This window comes from Myiozetetes cayanensis, unplaced genomic scaffold (assembly GCF_022539395.1).
Source record: "Myiozetetes cayanensis isolate MyiCay16 unplaced genomic scaffold, myiCay2020 scf3, whole genome shotgun sequence".
Taxonomy (NCBI): Eukaryota; Metazoa; Chordata; class Aves; order Passeriformes; family Tyrannidae; genus Myiozetetes; species Myiozetetes cayanensis.
Genome location: NW_026087521.1, coordinates 2,357,041 through 2,377,895, shown reverse-complemented (window position 1 = coordinate 2,377,895; position 20,855 = coordinate 2,357,041). Strand labels below are relative to the sequence as shown.

Here is a 20,855-nt window from a genome sequence, read left to right as displayed (position 1 = left end):
AGGATTCTGCATAAAACTTTTCCTTTTGGGCTGGGCTCCAAAACCAGCTCCAGGTCTGAATTTTGCATCAGTGTTTTCCTTCCACAATGAGCCAAAAATCCAGGCTCCCAACATCCTCAATCTCCCCAGTCCTGTGATTTGTGATGCAGCCTCATCTTACACCCCTAGAAAGGTGGTCCAAGTCACCTTCAGTGGCTGCACCTCCAGGTGCTCCCCGAATTCCCCTGAAAGACAACGTTCAGTCCTTCCTAAAATTCCCCGGTCTCTTCAACAAGCATCTCCGAGCAGCTGTGGTTCCCACTTGGCACTTTAAATCACAAACTGGGACTTCAGCCTCCCGAATTATAGATGCTGGATCACACCAGAGTCATGACAGGCCGCTCAAGAGGATCCCCACAGCCAGGAGAGGGAAGGGCATTGCCCCAGGGCAGAGCTCCCAGGCCTCCTGTGAATGAGCCCTTGCTCTGCCAAGGACATGTTGGGAGAAATGTGCCAACATCATCTTCAGCCTCCACCCACACTGGCAGCAAAATGTGTTGCACTGGGTAGTTTCGAGCTGCAGGAGCCCCTGGGAATGGGATTCAGGCTCATTCTCACAGGGATCAGGGAACATTCAGCAGGTAACACTGACATTAAGCTTCTCTGAACTGCAGTTGAACAGGAGCCAACCCAGAACTAAAACATTGCAAATCATCCATTTCTTAGCGCTACAGGACTGTTCTGGGATAAAAGGGAGGTGGTTTAATGCTCAGAACTGATGTTGTCAGATTTTCTTTGTCACCTCTCCTAAAGCAGGGACATGAAAATGAATCTTTTAAACGACGTACTCCCGGCGCGAGTAGCAAAGCGCGGGACCGTGGAGAATTGTGGCGAAATTTGACAAGAGGCCACGGGAAAAAGCACATCAAATACCAATCAAAACAATGAAATAAATCCTATTCTCCCTCCCCAAAACACGCTCAGGAAGGCAGTGCATGGTGCAGAATGCACAAGTCCCATCGCTGCACAGACACGGCCACGGGCAAAGGAGGCACTTGAGGGACAGGTTGCAGAAGCCTCCTTGCTATAATTGCTCAAATCTTTCACCCCCTAGGCAGGAGCAGGAGCAAGGGCTCGTCTGTACCTGTAGAAGAGGCAGGGTTGTCTCCCAAAGGTCACGATGACGTTGCTGCCAGCGTTGAGGTTGTTGCCCGTGATTGTCACCTGGGTGCCACCCGACACCGGTCCCCGCTTGGGCTTGAGGTCAGAGAGGGTCAGGGTCTGTGAGGGGCAAAGGGTGGTGTTGAAAACACAGCAGAGGAGCAGAGGTACCTTCCCCTCTCTTGCTGCAGTTAATCATGTGACACAGGTAATCATGATTTCAGAAGATGACCATGTCTTCTGGCCAACAGAGGACACCAGTCCTATCACAGACATCCTGCTGGAATGCCAGGTGTGGTGGGATGAGTTCAGACCTTTACCCCAGTCACTTCTCCTCACCTCTGCAAAACCAGACCTGCCCTTGTACGCCCTCAGAAATACTCTGCTTCCAAAGGCAGTTCCATGCCTGGAGCAGCTGGAGCCATGATCTCCCTCCCCCACTGTTTGTTTGACACAGCTTGGGTGTCTTTTTGCCATTATGCAACACCAGCTCTGCAAGATAACTCGGGTCTTGAACTGCCTGATTGGATCTTAATGGGGATCTCCCCACCTCCAAACTACGGAGCTCACAAGGGAGGAAAAATTGTTTGGTCTTGAAAAGATCGCTCAGCCCTGTTGATCTGAGAATCACAGGGTGGTTTGGGTTGGAAGGGACCTGAAAGATCACCTTGTTCCAACCCCCTGCCATGGGCAGGGACAGCTTCCCCTAGAGCAGGTTGTTCCAAGCCCTGTCCAACCTGGCCTTGAGCACTTCCAAGGATGGGTCAGCCACAGCTTCTCTGGGCAACCTGTAGCAGGGCCTCCCCATCCTTACAGCCAAGAATTCCTTCCCAATATCCCATCTAACCCTGTGCTCCTTCAGTTTAAAGCCATTCCCCCTTGTTCTATCACTCCAGGCCCTTGTCCCCAGTCCCTCTCCAGCTCTCTTGGAGCCCCTATAGGTACTGGAAGGGGCTCTCAGGTCTCCCCAGAGCCTTCTCTTCTCCAGGTAAACCCCCCCAAGGAGAGAACAGAACCTGCTGTAGGGTCCCACAGAGATGTCTGTAACCTCCCCCTGCACCCACAGGGCTTTTTCCCTGGGATGAAGGAGAGCTGTGCTTCAGCAGAGAGTCTGAGCTTGCTTCTTGCCTCTCCCACGTGCCCACACGTGACCCCTGATCTTTCTCTTCCTCTTCTCAGATTTGGATGCTGGGACAGCCCAGCCCTGCAGGATTGCACTGACACTGTCGTGCACTGACACAGCACGGCCTTGCTCAGGTTGAGTGTCCCCTGAAATGCCACAGCCACAAAACCCAGCACTGCTCACATGAACACCCTTTTCCTTTCTCTGCTGTCTTTCAGAGCCTCTTTTCCAGGCATAACACAGCGCTGTGTTAATATATCAAAAAGGGCCACAATTCCTTTAGAGGCCCCAAATCTCAAACCTCTTTTTCTCACCCTCCTGCCCTCCCTTCTTCCCCGAATCAAGATAAAATACTTGCACTCCGAAGGCACAGATCACCCTGTTACCACAATGCAGAGAGGAGACATCAATTTTCAGGGAGAAATTTGGAGTTACAGTTTATTCTTTCATTTGCATTTTAATAGAAAAACTTTCCATTCAGTCCCAAGTGAAAAGCTACTATATGCATTTAAATGAAGATTATTTCTTTCCCCCTCTCTTTAAGAGTGATGACACAAGTGCTTGAAGCTCTCAGCTCCTCTGAACGAGCAGGTACATCACGCAGCCACCTTATTGAGCTTTGGAGACCATTAATCCATGTTTATAAAACCACCTGACACACACCACAGCTCCCACTTTCACACACACAAACACACACACACACACAGAGCCTTCTCTGCTCCTGCCCCCCACCCCCAATCCCGGTTAATCATTTTGAAAAACAGCGGCCAGATTTCCATTTTGCTTTTGTTGGAAATGCAGCTCTTGGAGTGAGGGCAGAACGTGAGAATCAGACACACAGCTCTGCAGAAGGATCTGTTGTCAGAGCTGGGCACTTCTCCTGTTCAAACTCGAGGGTTTGGAAGCTGTTTTTATAATTAGAATCACAGAATTATTAAGGTTAGAAACAACCCTGAAGATCATCGAACCCAAACGTCAAGCCAGCACTGCCAACCCTACCACAAAACCACATGTCTAAGCACCACATCCACGTGTTTCTTTAATGCTTCCATGGACAATGGTTCCACCACTTCCCTGGGTGGCCTTGACATCCCTTTCCATGAAGGAATTGTCCCCAATGTCCAACTTAAACCTCCTCTGGAACAACAGGCTGGGAGTGGCCAACTTGGTGCCTGAAGCACACATAAAAGCACTGCAATAGTATCTGATTCACAAACCACAGAGGAACATTTGAGTTTAAGACCCAAAACTTTAAGACCCCACCCTGGATGGGTCTCCTGCCCTCTCCTCAGAGGTGGATAAGCCAGCCAAGCCCTTTTGAGGATCCTCACCAGCAACACTCCTTGGCAAAGCGTCGCTGTGTCTCGGGCCAGTCTTACAAATGGGTTTGTGGCTGAGCTTTCAGAGTTGTGATAAACCATTAATTATTCACAGTGGCCTTCATAAATATTGCAAAGCATGTTCACAGTACAGCTCTCAGCCTCCAGACTATTCACCATTTCCTTGCTGGTGAAAGGTGATGGAAAATGCAAGATGTGGCTCTCCAAAAGGCTGAAGTGGACAGTGACGATGAGGAAGATTGAAGAGGAAATCTGCACCTTTTCAGGATTTTTCCTACTTTCCTCAGCTCCCCAGCCTTTTACTGTCCTCCAGCATCTCCTCCACACAGTCTGTCCACCATCAGAGCTGTGTCTGATGACCTCATGGTGCATATCAGGACCTTGATTCCCACCTCGTTCCTCCTGGGAACAAGGGTGGAGCAAGATGTGACTCACACAAGGGTTTCCACCCTATAGATTCAACAGCAGCAGCGAGAGCAGGAAGATGGAAGGGATGGATGGGAGATGCTCTCCTAGGACAAGGATTTTAGGAGCAGATCCAGAAGAGATGCAGAGCATCCCACATCACCTGCACTGAGACACAATGTTCTCATCTAAACCCTGAATAAAGCTAAATGTGCGTCAGCACCTGAATTGAAAAGTGAAGATAATTTTTTTTTTTTTTAATAGAAAGACTGTGGCAATAATCACAGCAAGAAAATGAATAACTTCGAAAAAAAAAATTTCATTTAGATCATCATAAATTTAATTTCAGCTTTGTTTCCCTTTTGGCTTATTGTACTCTCTAATGCAATGTGCAGTTTTCGATCGCAGATGAGTTTAAAACAAACCAACAGCCTTTTGAATTTAAAAGTTCTCATTAGAAATGTGGAGAAGAACTGGTGTGGCACCACTAAACTAAGGTGCCACTTCATTAAAACACTGAAATTAAATCCTCTGACGAGCTCAAAACATGATGTCTTTCAATTCTCGCAGGAGAGGGAGAGGCTTATTGGCCAACTTTGGGCAAGTTTTGCCTCAAACCTTTTGCAAAGCCATTTTCCAGAGGATTTACTATGAGTCAGAAAGCCACATTTATCTCCCTTCCTTAGTTTTTCGAACATCTTCCTTCCCTTCCAGCTGCCGAGGATGCCAAGGCACGTTGAGATGCATCAGCATCTCTGCCCTCCTGGCAGGAGCATCCAAGGAAGCCAAAAACCACAGCTCCTGCTGTGAAAGCACCAGACTCAGGAGAGGGAAAATATGATGGGCAGGCTGGTTTTTTGGGATTTTTTTGTGTGTCTGACACAAAGGTACCGAGGTGTGCTGAGCAGAGAAAGCCCTGCTGACTGCGAGCTCCCGCACGGCTGGGAATGCTGGCAGCGGGAAAGCTGTCACAGATGGACACGGATGATCAAAACCAGACAGCAATTCCAAGAGTGGCAAAGGTGACACGTGGAAGTGTAATGTCCTGGAAAGGACCCTTCTGTCTGCCTGGCAGGGGCTTTGTCTTGTGGTGTTTCTCTGCCCCCGCCCCGGCAACACCTGAGTGACATCGGAAAATGCGGAGAATGGAGAAATACCCCTGGCTCGAGGGGGAAACCTGAGACATTTGCATTCATTACCAGTCCCTTTGCCATCAAAGAAATGCTCAGGCATGTGAATAATTACAGAAAAGTCCCATTCCCTTGCAGGAGTCCAGAGAGCTTTTGATGGGAACAAAGAGACCCTCTTCACGTCAAGCCTGCACAGATCTGCACAGATCAAGGCCAGGCAATGCTTGCATGTCCCCAGCAAGGGGCCTTAGAGGAATAATCAGGTCTCTTGGCCAAGGAACATCATCAGAAAGGATTAAAAAAACCCAAGTCAAGTGCGCAACATGTGTTTGTGCTTGAACTGAAGTCCGAGCTTGCAGGTGTCCATCGTTTCATCGTGGAGCATCCAAAACATTTGCCCACGTGCACTGAGCCCCAGTCACACCCTACAGCTCCCCAGCAGCCTGATCTGGGTGTGTCCTGATCCCAGCACTTCTGGGATGGATGGGATGAAGAAACACCTGGGGGAATCCAAGAGTGAGGAGGAAGAAACCCCAACATGAGCATCCCACTGCTCATGAAGACTCAGTAGGAATGACTGGTAGCAACTCCCAAGTTTCTTCTGGAGGACACTGGGGTTTTTTTCCATTTTCTTTTTTTTTTCCCCTTCTTTTTCCCTCCCCTTTGTTCTTTCCTGTACAGCATTTTTAACTATTAATGAGAATTTTCTGTACTAATTTGGACTGTGGCCGTATGGAACTGTAACTGGACTAATAATCTGGACTATTATTAGATTGTTAAAACTTTAATTAGACAGGCTATTTTTTGCTCAGAACAGGATGTCGAAAGGGAATGGAATGAACAATTTGGTGCCCTCAGAACTGCAGTGAAGAGCTCAGAGGCTCAATATGATGAAGGACAATGGGTAGATGCAGCAAAGGGGACCAAGGCCTGAGGACCCTCAGGGCCAAGGAGAACTTCTTGCAGGAACTTACCATGAAGTAATAGAGCTGTGAAGACCTGGCCATGAACTCCGGTTTGCACTCAGCCACACAGATTTCCACAAATCCAGCATGTTGGCTGGGCTTGGCCTCCCCCATCTCACACACTATCCTGTGGAGGAAAACACAGACCAGAAGCACAGTTTGAGGGATGGTTTGATGGTGTGGGTAATCCAGAATCCAACCTGGGGACTGGGTTATTCTTTAAAAAGTGGTGGCCTTTGGTTGTTGGCACTTGGTGGGACACACATTTTGGTGGTGTAAATAGATATAGTTTCCCTTAAATATACTGAGAAATTCCAGGCTGAGGTTTGACCCTGGGGACCCCTCTGCCCTCCAGGCTTGCATGGTGGAGGCAGCTGTCAAGTTTAATGGTCACTGGTGCTCAGAATGATCTTAGGGTTGCTGCTGCCCAAACCAGAATTAAATACCCTTTTTGTGAAAAACAGAGGGTAACTTCATGGCACAAGCCATGAGAATCATCTAAACATGCAATCCAAACACAGTAATAAATGGATTGTCAGCTCCTGAGCTGCACGTGGGGAACGGCAGCTTCACTTCCTTGACTCCCAGGTTGGGTGGAATGGACTCCTGGGAAGGTCCTACAGGGATGACTGTCATTAGGTGTGCAGTGGCCCACTGTCTGCCACACACCCCACTTACTGCTCTGCAGGGATGTACCCTTCCACCAGAGGTTTGCACTCCACGCCGGCCACTTTGACGTGGGACGCGATGTCCCGGAACTCCAGCCCCAGGTTCTCCCCACGGATCGTCACCTTGGTCCCTCCCTCGCGAGGGCCCGTCACGGGGTTGATCTGTGAACAAGCCAAGAACAAGGAGAACAATCAAACCACAGTCTGGAAATCACAGAATCAACCGGGTTGGAAAAGCCCTCCCAGATCATCCAGTCCAACCTGTGATCCAAGCCCGCCCTGTCACCCAGCCCATGGCACTGATGCCACATCCAGCCTGTCCTGAAACACCTCCAGGGAATGGAGAATCCACCCCCTCCCTGGGCAGCCCATTTCAAGGGTTGAGCACTCTCCATGGACAAAATTCCTTCCCAATATCCAACCTGCCCCTGCCCTGGCCCAGCTCGAGGCCGAGCCCTCTTGTCCTCCTGCTGGTTCCCTGGAGCAGAGCCCGACCCCCCCGGCTCCCCCCTCCTGGCAGGAGTTGCAGAGAGTGAGGAGGTCTCCCCTGAGCCTCCTCCTGTCCAGGCTGAGCCCCCCCAGCTCCCTCAGCCTCTCCTCACAGCACTCGTGCTCCAGTCCCTTCCCCAGCCTCGCTGCTCTTCCCTGCCCCTGCTCCAGCCCCTCTGTGTCCCTCCTGAGCTGAGGGCCCAGAGCTGGACATTCCAGGGGTGGCCTCCCCAGAGCTGAGTGCAGGGGCACAATCCCTGCCCTGCTCCTGCTGCCACTCTGCTCCTGAGCCAGGCCAGGATCCATTGGCCTTCTTGGCCACCTGGGCACACCTGGATCATGTTCTATTTCCTATCAATCAGGTCCCAGAATCCCCTCAAGTGAAAGAACAGGCAATATCAGTCTTTTTGTGACCACTAGAGACACCCATAAACGCTGAACAACTGAGGGAACAAACCCACTCCAGATGCATCACTCAGTCCAGATCCCCTGCAAATATAATTACACATCCCCCAGCCTCAGAGTACACAAAATTCTGCCCCACATCCCATTTCCTCCTTTTTAACTACTTGCTAAACACCCAGAGATGAGTAGAAGAGTTTTCTAGGTGGGAGGAGTGATTTCTGGTGGTGCAGCTGAGCTCTGCACTTTATAGACACGAGCCATGGAAAGGCAGGAGAGGGGCGTGATGGAAAGAAATGGGATAAAGGACAACTATCCCAGCCATCCTGGTGCCTGTTTGGAATGATGTTTGCACCCCAGCTGGCCCTCACCAGCCCCCAGCAGGGGTAGGATCACTGTGTCTTGCTCCATCACCCTTGTCCAGAGCCAGGTGGAATCAGCACTGGGGCTGCCTCCTCAACGTTGGAACAGCACCAAAACCCTGGGGCTGGACCTCAGTTATCTCCGTTCTGCCCTTCCAATTATTCCCCGTGCCCAAAAGCTCTGCCATGCAACTTGAAAGGGGTTCAAAGAGCACTTTCAAAGGGTGTTCCCTGCTGCCCATTCAGGATGCCGTGGCTGCCATCTGCCAGCCTTGGCAAGGCTCTCTCCGCAGTGAGGGAAGGGGAATTCCCTGTCTGGGGTCTGAGGTCCTACCCACTCTGCCACCTGGGAATCTGGGCTGGCAGCTCCACCCTTCCCTAGCAGTTGGACTGGCAGGGAAAGTCGAGGCACTGGGATAAACAGGGCTGGTCTCCTCCACTTCCCAGCACTGAGTCTGGTGCCAGGGTTAGAGTAATTGCCATCCAAAGGCCAATTTTTAGAAGGTCCACCTTTAATAAAAGGGGAGAGAATCTGGCACCTTTAGGGGATATTTTATTTTGGGATATTTTATTTTAGGATATTAATTTTAGGAGCCATGAACCACCTCCTCAATGAGGGTGCCTTTGCTCTGACTTCACAGGGAGCCAACAGAGGTTATTAAATTAAGGATGATCACAGAGCAGTTCTTGGACCCAGAGGGTTGTGTGTCATAGTCAGAACATCTGCAGCACAAGATCCCTGCAGCAGTCCCACCTCAGGTCCAAAAACCAGGCAAATACCACTTGAACCAACAAAATCAGAGCCCTGGATGGTTTATTCCTACTCCAAAAGTCAACAAGATACTGAAGCCCTAAAAAGAAAATAAATAGCACAACATTCATAAACCTGACAGGTGAAAGGATTATTTGGGTTGGCTGGAGGTTTGAGCTTTGCATGGTCTGTGGTGATGAGATTGATAGACAAGGAGAAAAGAGATGAAAAAGAAGGAAGGGAAGAAGATAAGGAAAGAGAAAGAAAGAGAAAGAGAGAAAAGAAGGAAAAGAGAGAAAGAAAAGAAAAGAAGGAAAGAAAGAAAGAAAGAAAGAAAGAAAGAAAGAAAGAAAGAAAGAAAGAAAGAAAAGAAAAGAAAAGAAAGAAAAGAAAGAAAAGAAGGAAAAGAAGGAAAAGAAGGAAGGAAGGAAAGAGATTTTTGAGGTTATTTTCCAGAAAAAGAGGAAGTGTCCTAAAAGATGAGAACGAAAATGAAATCTCTATTCCAGGAGAAACTAATACTGATTGTCTCAGCTGGGGAATCAACATTGAAAACTTTTCCAAAAATGGCATTTCCAAAATATTTTTATGCTGAATAATTAATAAATATCTATTCAAGCAAAGTTTTCTATTTAAAAGATTTATTTTGCTGATGTCAGTTAATCCTCTCCTGATAAAACACTATATCAGTGATGCCAGAAGGCTGGAATACATCACCATACCAAATGCAATCTCACGTGTTCTGAAAACGAAAAAAAAAAGAAAGATAAACTAAAATTCCCCTGGTTTATTTTGTTTCCTATGTACTACACATATTTTTTAAGGGAACTGAGTTCCCCATGGAATATTTTGGTCCTGTTTTGTGGTATTAAACTTGCCATATCAAATGGGTTTTATTTGTTGTGGTAAGGTGGCTGTCAGGTAGGGGAGGTCTGTTTTGAAGAGCTCAAAAGAGGATTCTTTTTTCTCGTATGAGTAATGTCTTTACCCTGAATAAAGAAGGTGCAGTGGTGAAAAAGAAGATCTTGGTAGAAAAACCCTTTCTTTTAGAACTGAGGGGTGAGTTGGAGACCAAATTTTCCCTTCAGAAGTTCCCTAAAAAAAAACCTCAGTGGAAAAATCCTCCTCCTTCCAGCTCGGTCCAAAGAAGGAGATTTTAAAAAATCCTTGCTGCGACTCAAAAAACATCAACAGGAAAATTCCCAGAGTGAAGCCAAATTCCCCGAGTTCAGAGCACCTCTGAACCCTCCCTGTGCAATGCTTAATTTGTGAAGGCCAGCTTCAAAAATCACTCATTTCCTCAAAACAGGAGGGGCCTGGGATTCTCCCAGGGGCACGTGGGAGATTGTTTAACCCCATTTCCCTGCACTCCCGTGGGCTCACACACGAAGGCGTTGCCAGGCTGTTTTCACAGGGAGAGGGAAGGAGCCTCTTTCTATCACAGGTGCAAAAAACACGGAATGAGACCTGTCAGTTTTGGGCAGGAAAATACAGGCAGGGAGACAAAACTGCCAGGAAGCCTCAGCTTTTTCTTGAAGACCCCGGAGCTGCACCACAAAAGAAGCTGTAGATGTAGGGTTGGGGTCAGAATATGGCAGAGAAATGTGGGGTGGACTCCAGAACATCATGACACTGCATGTCCTTGTGGTTTGGACTTCTGCTTTAGTTGACTGTCCCCATACCAAATTTTGTGAGTGTTTCAAAGGGTCTGAGAATCTTAAAATGTTTAGAAAAAAAGATTTCTCCCAGCTCCCAATAACTTCCAAGGCCTCAAAGTTGAATAATTCAGATAAAACTCTCCATCCTGGCTGGCTGGGCCTGGTTTCACAGCTTCAGGTGGTTCAGATGGGCTCAAAATTACCAGTCTCAGATAAATCTAGGTGTGGTGGAGACCTCTGCCTTGGCAACACCAGAATAAGCCACAGACATCAGAATAACTGGAAATCAAACAGTTCAGCTGAGTGAATACTTTGAGAACTGATGAATGACAGGAAGATGGATTGAAACACAGTAAGAGAGGTTCTTTCCAGTGTCATTTGGGAAAAACAGATTCAGCCCAGCCCTTGCTTTCCCAAAATGTTCAAGCATGGACATTGGTTTAGGGCTTGTCCACAACACCCACACTTTTTGATTCTTGACCAAGTGCAACTTAAAAGAGCCTTTCTTGCTTTCTAGGAAAATAACCCACCTAATTATTCCTACCAAACCACCACAGTGGAGGCTGGATTTTCCTCCTTTGCATTTCCCCTTATCTTGTCTGTCTCATTTTCCTCCCAATTCTTCTAACCTGCAAAATAAGGCCCTGGCCACACTGAAAGGGTGTTCCTGTTGACTAACAAAGGTGACTGAGAGATGCTTCAGGCAGGAAGGAGTTGGAAAGGATGGGGCTCTCATTTTCAAGGCTCAGGTCCTTCTGCCTTGGTCCAGTCAACAGGAAACCTTGTAAAGGGTAACATTATCCTGCAGGTTCTTCCCCCCCAGCCTTTCCCTCGTTCTCTCTTTATCATTTCACAGGACAGTTCCCAACTTTTCTTAATCCAGGATTGTTCCTGCCTCCTCCTTGAGCCTTCCAAGGGCAAACCTGACAACTGTACAAGGCTTTGTTTGCTTTTTGGGGGCTTATTTTTCACCCCTCAACACCAGCCAGGCAAACAAAAGGGCTTTAATCTGCTGGAGTCAGCGGAGTCTCGTTTTGTTCAGGGCATGGACTCTGTCCATGTCGTGATGCCAGGAAACATAAACTACAACCATCTCCCTTCCTTGACCTCCTGTCAGCAAAGCTCAAACCACTCTGGGATCACTCAACATCTCATTTCTCAGCCAGAGAGGCTGTTTCAAGAGGCAGTTGGGCTTCTTTGATTTACCCTCACACCGACCATTTGAGATGTCCCAGAGCACCTTCAGCTGTTCCTGTGGAAGGCCAAGTTCTCCTAAAGGCTTGGTGTCACATCTTCCAGCCCTGTCAGATGCTCTGGGTTCCTCAGATTGCACCAGCACACCGTGCCTGTGCAAACGAATCACATCCACGTGGACTGTGGTGGGAATTCTGACATCCTGGCTTGTAAGCACCTGGAGCTGTGTGTGCCTGCCTTTGAAGGCCACCCTGGCCTCCCATCCCCAAGTCCGACCCAGCAGGACTCACAGCCCCGCCCTTCCCACCACCGAATCACGGAAAATCGACCAAGGGAAGGGTGCAAGAGGGAACACCCCCCTCTTCCCGCAGATCCACGACTTACATCCGTGATCTTGGGGTTGGTGCACTTGCCCTTGGTGCTGGACAGCTCCAGCCACTGGCTGTCCTGGGCTGGGCAGTGCTGCTTCAGCGTGCACTGGTTCTGGCCCTGGCACCAGCCACACTCGAAGTCGGGGTCGGCTTTCAGGCAGAGTCCGCAGCTGTCCCTCATGGCCCCACACTTGTAGAGGTGAACTGCAGGGACAGGAAAACACAGAGGGCCTGAGGGATGCAGAAAGCACGGGAGAGGGTGGGGGGATCAGAAGGGAGGACGAAGGATGGGAGAGAGGAGGGTGTTCCAGGCTGCTCGTCCCATGGTCAGGGTGGGACCTCTCCAAGGGGGTGAGTATTTGGGGCAATAAATGGGCACATCCTTCTTGAAATAAGCTGCACCTCTTAGGGTTCATCCCCCAGGAAAGGGGGATATTTCTGCAAGATGAGAGCAGAAAGAAGCTGAAGTATGGAGAGGTTTGGGGGAACTGTTCTTAGTCAGTCCCTTCCTTTTACAGAGACTGAATGTCATAAAGTGCCACCTACAACCAGTCTCAGCCTCAGCACTTCATCCTAAAATGATTTTCTAGACCGGGTCAACCCACAGCTTAAACTTGGGGATTTGTCCAGGGTGAAACTACCCAGAACTGTGTTTTTCACTGCCACTCAGGTTTTTCACTTGACAGAAATAATATTAAAATAATTATAGATGATATACTATATATAAATGTATAGTATAAATACAAACTATTATATATTAATATATAAAAATATAATACACAAAAATGTATTATATTTAAAATATTGTAATAGAAAATATAATAAATAAAAGTAAATATATAGTAAAAATACTTAACAGTAAATACATAATGGCTTCACTCTGAGGCTGAATCCAGGGATTCACAATCAGCCTTTCCCCCTTCTCCTGCTCCAAAAACTGAGTCTGCTTTACATTTTGAAGCACTGAGTTGATCCCCCTCTAATACAGACAATGATTAATGCTTAGCTCCAGTTTGGGCTGTTAAGTGATTAGAAGCACTTAGAGCTTTTTCAAATAAAGCCTAAAGATGTTGCAGCCCTCCTAAGAAACAAGATCATGTTATTTATCCTTATTTTGCAGCTGTGTAAGCTGAGGCCTGGCTCACACAGGGGACTGATAACAGAATTGTCCTCCCAGCAGATGAAGATGACACAATCAAGGCTCTCAGACTTCAGGGGTTTTCTTCCTGTATTTGTGGGCACGTTGGGGGATTTCTTTAGGAAATGGGGGATTTTCCCTCTGTGCCTGTAGGTGACCAAAGTCTCGCCTGTGGTTATCACTACACACAATCCCAAAGCTCAAAGGCTCTGGATACATGTCCTGAAAAGTTCTGTCTCTTCATACCTGCACCCTAGAAGTCAGCAAGTGTTGGCCAATGCTCAGAAACTCTTTCTTTCTCTGGTCTGAGTGCAAGAAAAGTACCCAAAACTACCCCAAAACCAAGCTTGCAAAGCATCTGTGACTCACAGTGTGCCACAGACTGTGAGGATTCAGCTTTTTCCTTAATTTTCTGTTGGATTTCCTTAAATTTGCTGAGTTGTTCTGCTTGAGACGCCACCAGTGAGCATCTCCGCAGGAAGTTTGGTTTAGGTTTGGGGTCTCAGCCTGCCAGCCCAGCCTGTGGGATGCTGGATGTGAAAGGAGTGGCATCTTGGTGACCTCTCTCCGTGTCCTCAAGAGTATGTGCTGATCTTCCATGTGGTACATCCATGGGCACAAGCCTAAGCTCTCCTCCTGACCCAAAACGTGATGACATCATGCAAACTACTCATTTGGGATAGTCACCAGTGCCAGTGCCACTTCCCAGATTTTTCCTGGTCATTACTTACAACCTTTTGGCTTTGAATAACCCAGGAACTTGTAAGTTCTTGGGTAGGTTCTTGTGCCAAGGACTAAACACCACGAGATGTTTCTTGGCTTCATCCCCTGGTCTGGTTTATGTTCCCAGCAACTAAAGACACAAGTTTAATGAGTGGATTTAACCCTTTAACAAGCTGGGGGGGGGGGTGTGTGAAGGACCTTTGGCATCCAGGCTGGTGATTTGAAGCCACTGGCTGCTGGAGAAAGACATCAGAGAGGTGGGAGCAGGGGGAGAAGGACAGGAAGGGGTCAAGCCGTGGGAAGAAGAGTTGAATTCTGTGTTGCTCTCCAGCTTCCATATGGTGTTGGTGGGAACCTCACAACCATCACACACCTGTGAGTGTGAAACGGCGTGAGAGGAGTGTGGGAGTACCTGATGGGGAGGGATGGAGTGGGAGGAGACGTGGAAAGTGCCCAGGAGAAGGTAAAGAGGGGGAGGCAGAAACTTCTGAGAGGTGGTGATGTGAGGGAGAGAATCTGCAGGTCTGAGCTGCAAATGCAGAGCAGCCAAGAGGAGGGGTTGCCTGGGGGAAAGATTCTGGGGTGGATGGACAAGAAGGAGGAAGAAGGCTGTGAATGGACCATCCATCTCCAGCTAAAGCCCCTGATGGACGTGCAGGGTCCCTCTGTGAGGGGCACATCAATCCTGTGCCATCAGAGGTGGTTGAACAGAGCCAGAGCCCTGGGCAGGAAGTGCTTTTCAGACCTCTTTTCATTCTCATTTTGTTTTGTTCAGAGCGTTCCCACCGGTGAGCTGCAGCCCTTGTGCCCCCCCTCTCCCTTCCCCTGTTCGTTACTAGAGCCTGGTCTCCTGGCATGTTCACTTGAAAAGCATCCCTGCAGGAGGAATAAAGAGGGGGAGAAACCTGGAGAAGGAGGGGCAGGAAAACCAGACACACACAAAAAAAAAACTCCTAACAAACGTGAGGAGAAGCGGGAGGCGAAGACGATGAAGGGAGAGGGAAAGCAACACAAGTGGGAGGGAAAGTCGCATTTCCCAGGTGGAATGAGAGAATTGGAGGGCTGGGGGGGGGAAGACACACAAAGCACACAAAAATTGGTGATTTGCAGAGTGCAGAGAACAAGTGTGCCTGTACCAGACAGCACAGGGAGCTGGTGGCAGCTTTGTTAAGTGCAGGGAGCGCTGCTGCCCGTTGCTAAGGTTACCACTTCCAAGGACAAGTTGAAATAACTCCTTACCTTTGTTCTGTGCTGGGTTGTCAATGTTGAAATTCCCGTTCCACACGACAGTCAGCTCCACTGGCAGGCTGTTAATCTCCATCCCTTCGTAGGAATACTGGAGGTGGGAGGGGAGAAGCAAAATGAAACCCCAAACACGGAGTTACAAAGTGCCCAGAGGTGGGGAAAGGCAAGAGGTGCTGCTGCACGTTGGGAACAAGAGGAATGGAGCTGTCAGACACCTTCCTGGTCACCATCACCTTCCACAGTGCCATGGGATGCTCTCAGAGCTGTGGATCTCAAACCATACCCCTCTCAACAGCCCTTTGAGCCATTAGGGGAATATTCACAGAATCACGGAGTTACAAGTGTGGGTTGGAAGGGACCTTAAAAATCATCCAGTTCCACCTCCCTGCCATGGGCAGGGACAACTTCCACTATCCCAGGTTGCTCCAAGCCCTGTCCAACCATGCCTTGAACACTTCCAGGGATCCAGGAGCAGCCACAGCTTCTCTGGGCAACCTGTGCCAGGGCCTCCCCACCCTCACAGGGAAGGATTTCTTCCCAATATCCCATCTAACCCTGTCCTCCTTCCACTTAAAGGCATTCCCTGCGTGTGGTAACTTGGAAATCCACCTCCCAGGTGTTGAGAACAGCTCTGAAATATATTTTGCCAACTCTTGGGTGCACTTGAAGGTGTAAACAATACATTTTGGGTCTGTCATCCAGCTGTACCTCCATAGCTGTGTAATCCATAGGTGCTGAGCACTCATATGGGGTTACCCACACTAGTGGGGTTTGAAGGACTCTTGGAAGCTGAGTGAGGTCTCAGAAATCAGGGAATGGGCCCTTCATGGAAAAAAAGGGGAGAAAATGGCAGTTCTGTGTAATTATAGACCTGTCAGCCTAACTTGGCTTCCCAGAAAGAAAGTACATCAAATTATTAAACAATCAATTTATAAGCACCTGCGAGATGATAAGGTGATAAAAATCAGCCAGCACAGATTTGTCAAGAACAAATTGTGTCAACCCAATCTAATTTCCTTTTTGACAGGCTTAATGACTTTGTGGATAAAGGGAAAGCAGCAGATGTCATTTATCTTGATTTCAGCAGAGTATTTGCTACTGTCCTACAGGAGATTCCCATAAACAAACCGGGGAAATATGAACTAAAAAAAGCTACCAAAAGGTTTATGCAAAAAACTGTCAAAAAAAAGAAAAAAAAAAAAAAAAAAGAAGTCAGATAACTCCATGTCAGGCTGGGAGGATGTTTCACATGGAATTTTATCCTGGGTCTGGCATTACTCACTATTTTCACTACTGACTTGGATGATAAGCTACAGCTTTCATGAATGACACTGTTCAGGGAGAGGGTGCAGGGTTAAGAATTCAAAACAAACTTGGAAAATGGGAGAAAAATGGGCCAAAATCAACCAACCGAAGTTCAAAGCAGGTGAATATGGACTATTTTTGAGCAGGAGAAATCAGTGCAAACAGCTATGAAATTGGAGTGACTGGCCAGTGCTGCAGGAGAGACTGGGGACTACTGAGGATCATCATAAACAGACTGTGAATCAACAGTGCCAACAATGCTGCCAAAGCCCAAGCAATTCTCACTTGGGGATGGACCAGACAGAGCTTGTTCCCATATGTAAACCCCAGGATGCAAACATTTTCCCCCACTCAGAACCAGGAAGGCTTCAGCTGGAGTGAGGAGTATCCAGTTTCCAGCAAATGCATCTTTTAAAAAAAAAAAACCCATAGAAAGCTTCAGAGAGAGCTGGACAGATTTAAACAAACACTTGTCAAGGACAGGCAAGGTTCACAGTGGTGGCCTGAAGGAAGGAAAGGGAAGCTGGTCTCTGGAGGCCCTCTCCACTTGGAGAACTCTCTGACAGTGCTTTCTTTTTCAGCTAGATTTTAATTTATCTTCAGCCAGTTCACAGAGGGTTCACCCAGTTGCCCCTCAGATCCCACTGCCAACCTCCATCAACAGCTTCCATCCCACACTCCACCAAAAGGCAAAAAGCCTCATAAAGGGAGAGGAGATGGCTGATTAAAGGGCAGAATGGTGAACAAAGCAAGAAGGGGAGAAACATTCCATGTCTGCTACTATTACTGAAGGATTTACCCTCCTGAGAGCAGGAATCTCCCACTGCACTGGGACCTGCAGGGGGAAAAACTCCCAATTTGAAAGAAAAAAGATGTTTTCCCCACTAAAAGTTTAAATATAAATCAGCAAGGTGTCTGGTTTCGTTGGGCACATCTTAGAGAGCAGTAAAGGGTTCCCTACAGCCTGAAGTCTCTATGTGATTTTCCACAGAGACGCCAAAGCTCTGAGCCTTTACAGGAAATTTTTCCTGGATCCATTAATTGCCATATAATTGGGAGTAAATCATAGATGGTGATTCCTGTCCATTACAGCAGAGTGAGAGGTGGTTTCACACTAATTCCTCTTTGGACAAACTAAACACAATTAGCCATTAATCTGCAAAAGCCTATGATTATGATCCAGTTGTGGGGCCTTTATGGGTATAAGCCTTGTGGTTTCCATGGGAGTAAAGAGCAGCCACAGGTTACCCTCTGCAACAGGGCTGCTCCCTCCAGTCTCATTCAGCATTTGCATTTTTATGACACTTTTTGGTGTCACTGCCAGCGAGATGCAAGATGAGGCAGAGCTGCTTGGACTCACACCACTGGCTGTTCACAGCTTATCCGAGCTCGGAGCGAGGATGGGGAGACAGGAGTGGGAAGGAAGGCGCCTGAAAAGTAGTGAATAATTAATCCTCGTGCCACTCAGCAATGCCTGCTCTGCACAGCGCTTGGAAAATGCTGGTTGGGAATGGGAAAGGGGATATACAGAACTCCTGGTCACCCAGAAGTCAGATGAGTCTTAGGAAGTGCTACGTTCTGTCTCCCCCAGAGCCTCGTGTGTGCGTTTTGGGATTTACAGAATCACAGAATGTGCAGAGCTGGAAGGGACACATGAGGATCATCCAGTCCAACCCTCAGCCCTGCACAGGACTATCCCCAAGAGTCACACCCTGTGCCCCAGAGGATCATCCAAACGTTCCCTGAGCTCTGTCAGCCTTGTGCTGTGCCCACTGCTCTGGGGAGCCTGTTCAGTGCCCAACCACCCTCTGGGGGAAGAACCTTTATTTAATATCCAACCTAAACCTGCCCTGACACAACTTCAGGCCATCCCCTGGGTCCTGTCACTGGTCACCACAGAGCTCAGTGCCTGCCCCTCCTCTGCCCCCTCACGAGAAAGCAGAGACCAGGCAGGGCTGCCAAAGGACAGGCAGCTGGAGTCCCCCAGATTTCATCCCACGGAGGATCCCAGTGCCAGCAGCAGGACTCCAGCTGGGAATCCAGATCTTATCTTGCCTGCAGCACCAGGAGCAAACAGACATTACACCTTTTAACTCAGTAAGCTTGAACCAGAGCTGGGAATGGATACGAGGCCATAAGCAAGGGGATCCCCATGGAAGAGCTCCAAGGATGAAGCCGGGAATGAGGATGCTCACACTGCCTTGATCTGACCAGGCGGTTCTTGGGCCGCGCGGCAGCGAAACGGAGCGATTTGCGAAGTGCCGGCGAGCAAATGCTCCGCCCTCTGCAGACCACAGGAGCTGCTCACTCATTGTGACCCCTCTTCAAAGCCCGCTGAACTCAACGGGAGCCTTTGAAAAGGACTCGCTCAGCTGTGACAATAAGATGGAAATGTGTTTCGGGGAAGAGGAAAAGGGATGGTGCATCGATCTCCGGGACGATGGAGCTTCCCAGGTATTCCTGCTGGGAGTGTTCGTGCCATCAGGGCCTGTCTGGACATCTTCCCTGGCACAACGGCCTCCAGCACAGCAAAACTGCTCAGAATGTGTAAATCTGACCCCTAAACCTGCCCAATCTGGATCATAATCAAATCAAAGAACAAAATTATGGGCAATTCAGAGGGCCGAAGTGAGAATGCCAAAACTGGTCTGCTAGAAGGAGCTGTTGTAATTCACTGGAACTCCCAAGTGTCTCTTTTTTTTTTTTTTTTTTTTGGCCTCTTAAACTCTTTCCTTGTATCAGATACTTCTGCAGTTTGTGCAAATCCATATCCACCCTTGGCCACTTGCTGTATCCTGCTGGGATGTTGTGTCACAGGGTAAAGCTCTTGGGTAATTTGGCTCGGGCACACTTGGGACGATAAATGAAGAGTGACTTCATGATGTTTCCCCTTTGCATTTTAAGGATGTCCAGCAGTGGGGAAACATCTGCAGACAAACAGCATTTTAGCAGTGTTTTAGTGTTAGCCTGTTTTCCCTGACACCAATTTGTGATTAAAGCTCAGGCCTGAGGACTGACTTCTGTACCTGGCTCTGCCACCAGCTCCTTTTGTGATCCTGTGCAAATCATTGAATCCCTCTCTGCATCATTTTTCCAGTCATAAACTGAGCAGCAGTTCCAGAGCTGGGACTGAATTTTTGTGTCTGGGTATCACCCAGGCCAACAGAACCCGTGTCACGACTGGGGTTTCTCTGTGACATTTGAATGTAGACAAATCATAATAATGCATCATAACAATTGAGAGGTAGATGTGCAAGGGTGGCATTCCTGCCCATGGCAGGGGTTTGTAACTAGGTGATCTTTAAGATGCCTTCCAACCCAAACCATTCTATGATCCTACAACTCACACCCCCTGTGCTTGTCTTTTGGCCACCCATAACTGTGTTTTCCCACGATTTCTGTGAACAGCTCCTCATTTTTTTTCCCAGCTCTGCTTTTTATTGTTTTTTTTTGTTGTTTATTTGGTTTTATTTTCTCACTTGCTCCTCTGTGAGCCACACTACAGAGTCAAATGCCACTGAGATCTCTGGCTGAAGTGCAATGATGTGACAAATAGAACATCCTTGCTTTCCCATCCCTAAGTCACGCAGCACTTTCAGCTGCACCATCTGGGGGCTCACGGCACACAGACCCTGTGAAGGACTTGAGACAAATTATCAGCAGGGATCTTGCTGTCAGGAATCAGTACATGCACCCTGTGTGTGCCAAGGCCAGGGGTGGGCAGGCTCACACCACCCAAGGGTAGGGGATCAGTCACTGAAGCAGGGGATGGCAATAATCATGGCATGCTCAGCTGGGTCATCCCTCACCCATCTCCCTCTTCCTCATGCCCAAGGCTGATAATACTGGGCTGATTGCAAGTGCTGGGGCTCCCACTGTCTCCCACTGGGAAGATTGCTCTCTGCCCTGATACATCCAGCAATTTCAGCCCTTCCTGCTGACATTTTTACTTACTTATTTATATGTCTCCTTAGCTCCCCTCCCTTCTCATTTCCATCCATCACTCCGTGTCCGGGCTGTTGGCAGAGCTATCACAAAGTGCAATAAGGATTGGCAGGTAGGGCATCTCTGAGTGATAATTGCATGCCTTGGGTGGTGTGACAGGGGACAAAACCCAGAGCTGAGTGTCTCAAACCACTTGACAAGAACAATAATTGTCCCCAGTTGTGCTGCCTTCGGTGACTTATCGCTGTTATCAAATGAAACATCTCCAGGAAAGGTGGGGAGAAGGGCAGATCTGAGTCCTGACGGGGCTGAGCACCCATTAGGGACCATCAGAGCTGGATTTGACACTCCTGGCACATCATGAGATAGGCTGGTCCCACCTGGGTGTCCTCAGAGCACCCTTAAACTGAAGTTGGAGCCACTTAGAAAAGTGCCTGCTTAAGATGGTTCTGATCCTTGGTGTAAACCCTGAGGGATCAGGAAATGCAAGGCAAGAATTAA

The 20,855-nt window shown here is 48.3% G+C and overlaps 1 protein-coding gene across 2 annotated transcripts in view; it reads right to left on the bottom strand.

Annotated features, from left to right (window-relative positions):
- Positions 1–20,855, bottom strand: part of PLXNA4 (plexin A4) — a 437,461-nt gene that overhangs the window by 58,983 nt on the left and 357,623 nt on the right. For both annotated transcript variants that reach the window (XM_050323730.1, XM_050323731.1), the window contains exons 11-15: positions 15,099–15,195; positions 12,012–12,202; positions 6,782–6,933; positions 6,113–6,230; positions 1,124–1,260 (exon numbers count right to left, since the gene is read on the bottom strand). In XM_050323730.1, the coding sequence (XP_050179687.1) occupies positions 1,124–1,260; positions 6,113–6,230; positions 6,782–6,933; positions 12,012–12,202; positions 15,099–15,195 (695 nt within the window). The remainder of the gene's footprint in view (positions 1–1,123; positions 1,261–6,112; positions 6,231–6,781; positions 6,934–12,011; positions 12,203–15,098; positions 15,196–20,855) is intronic.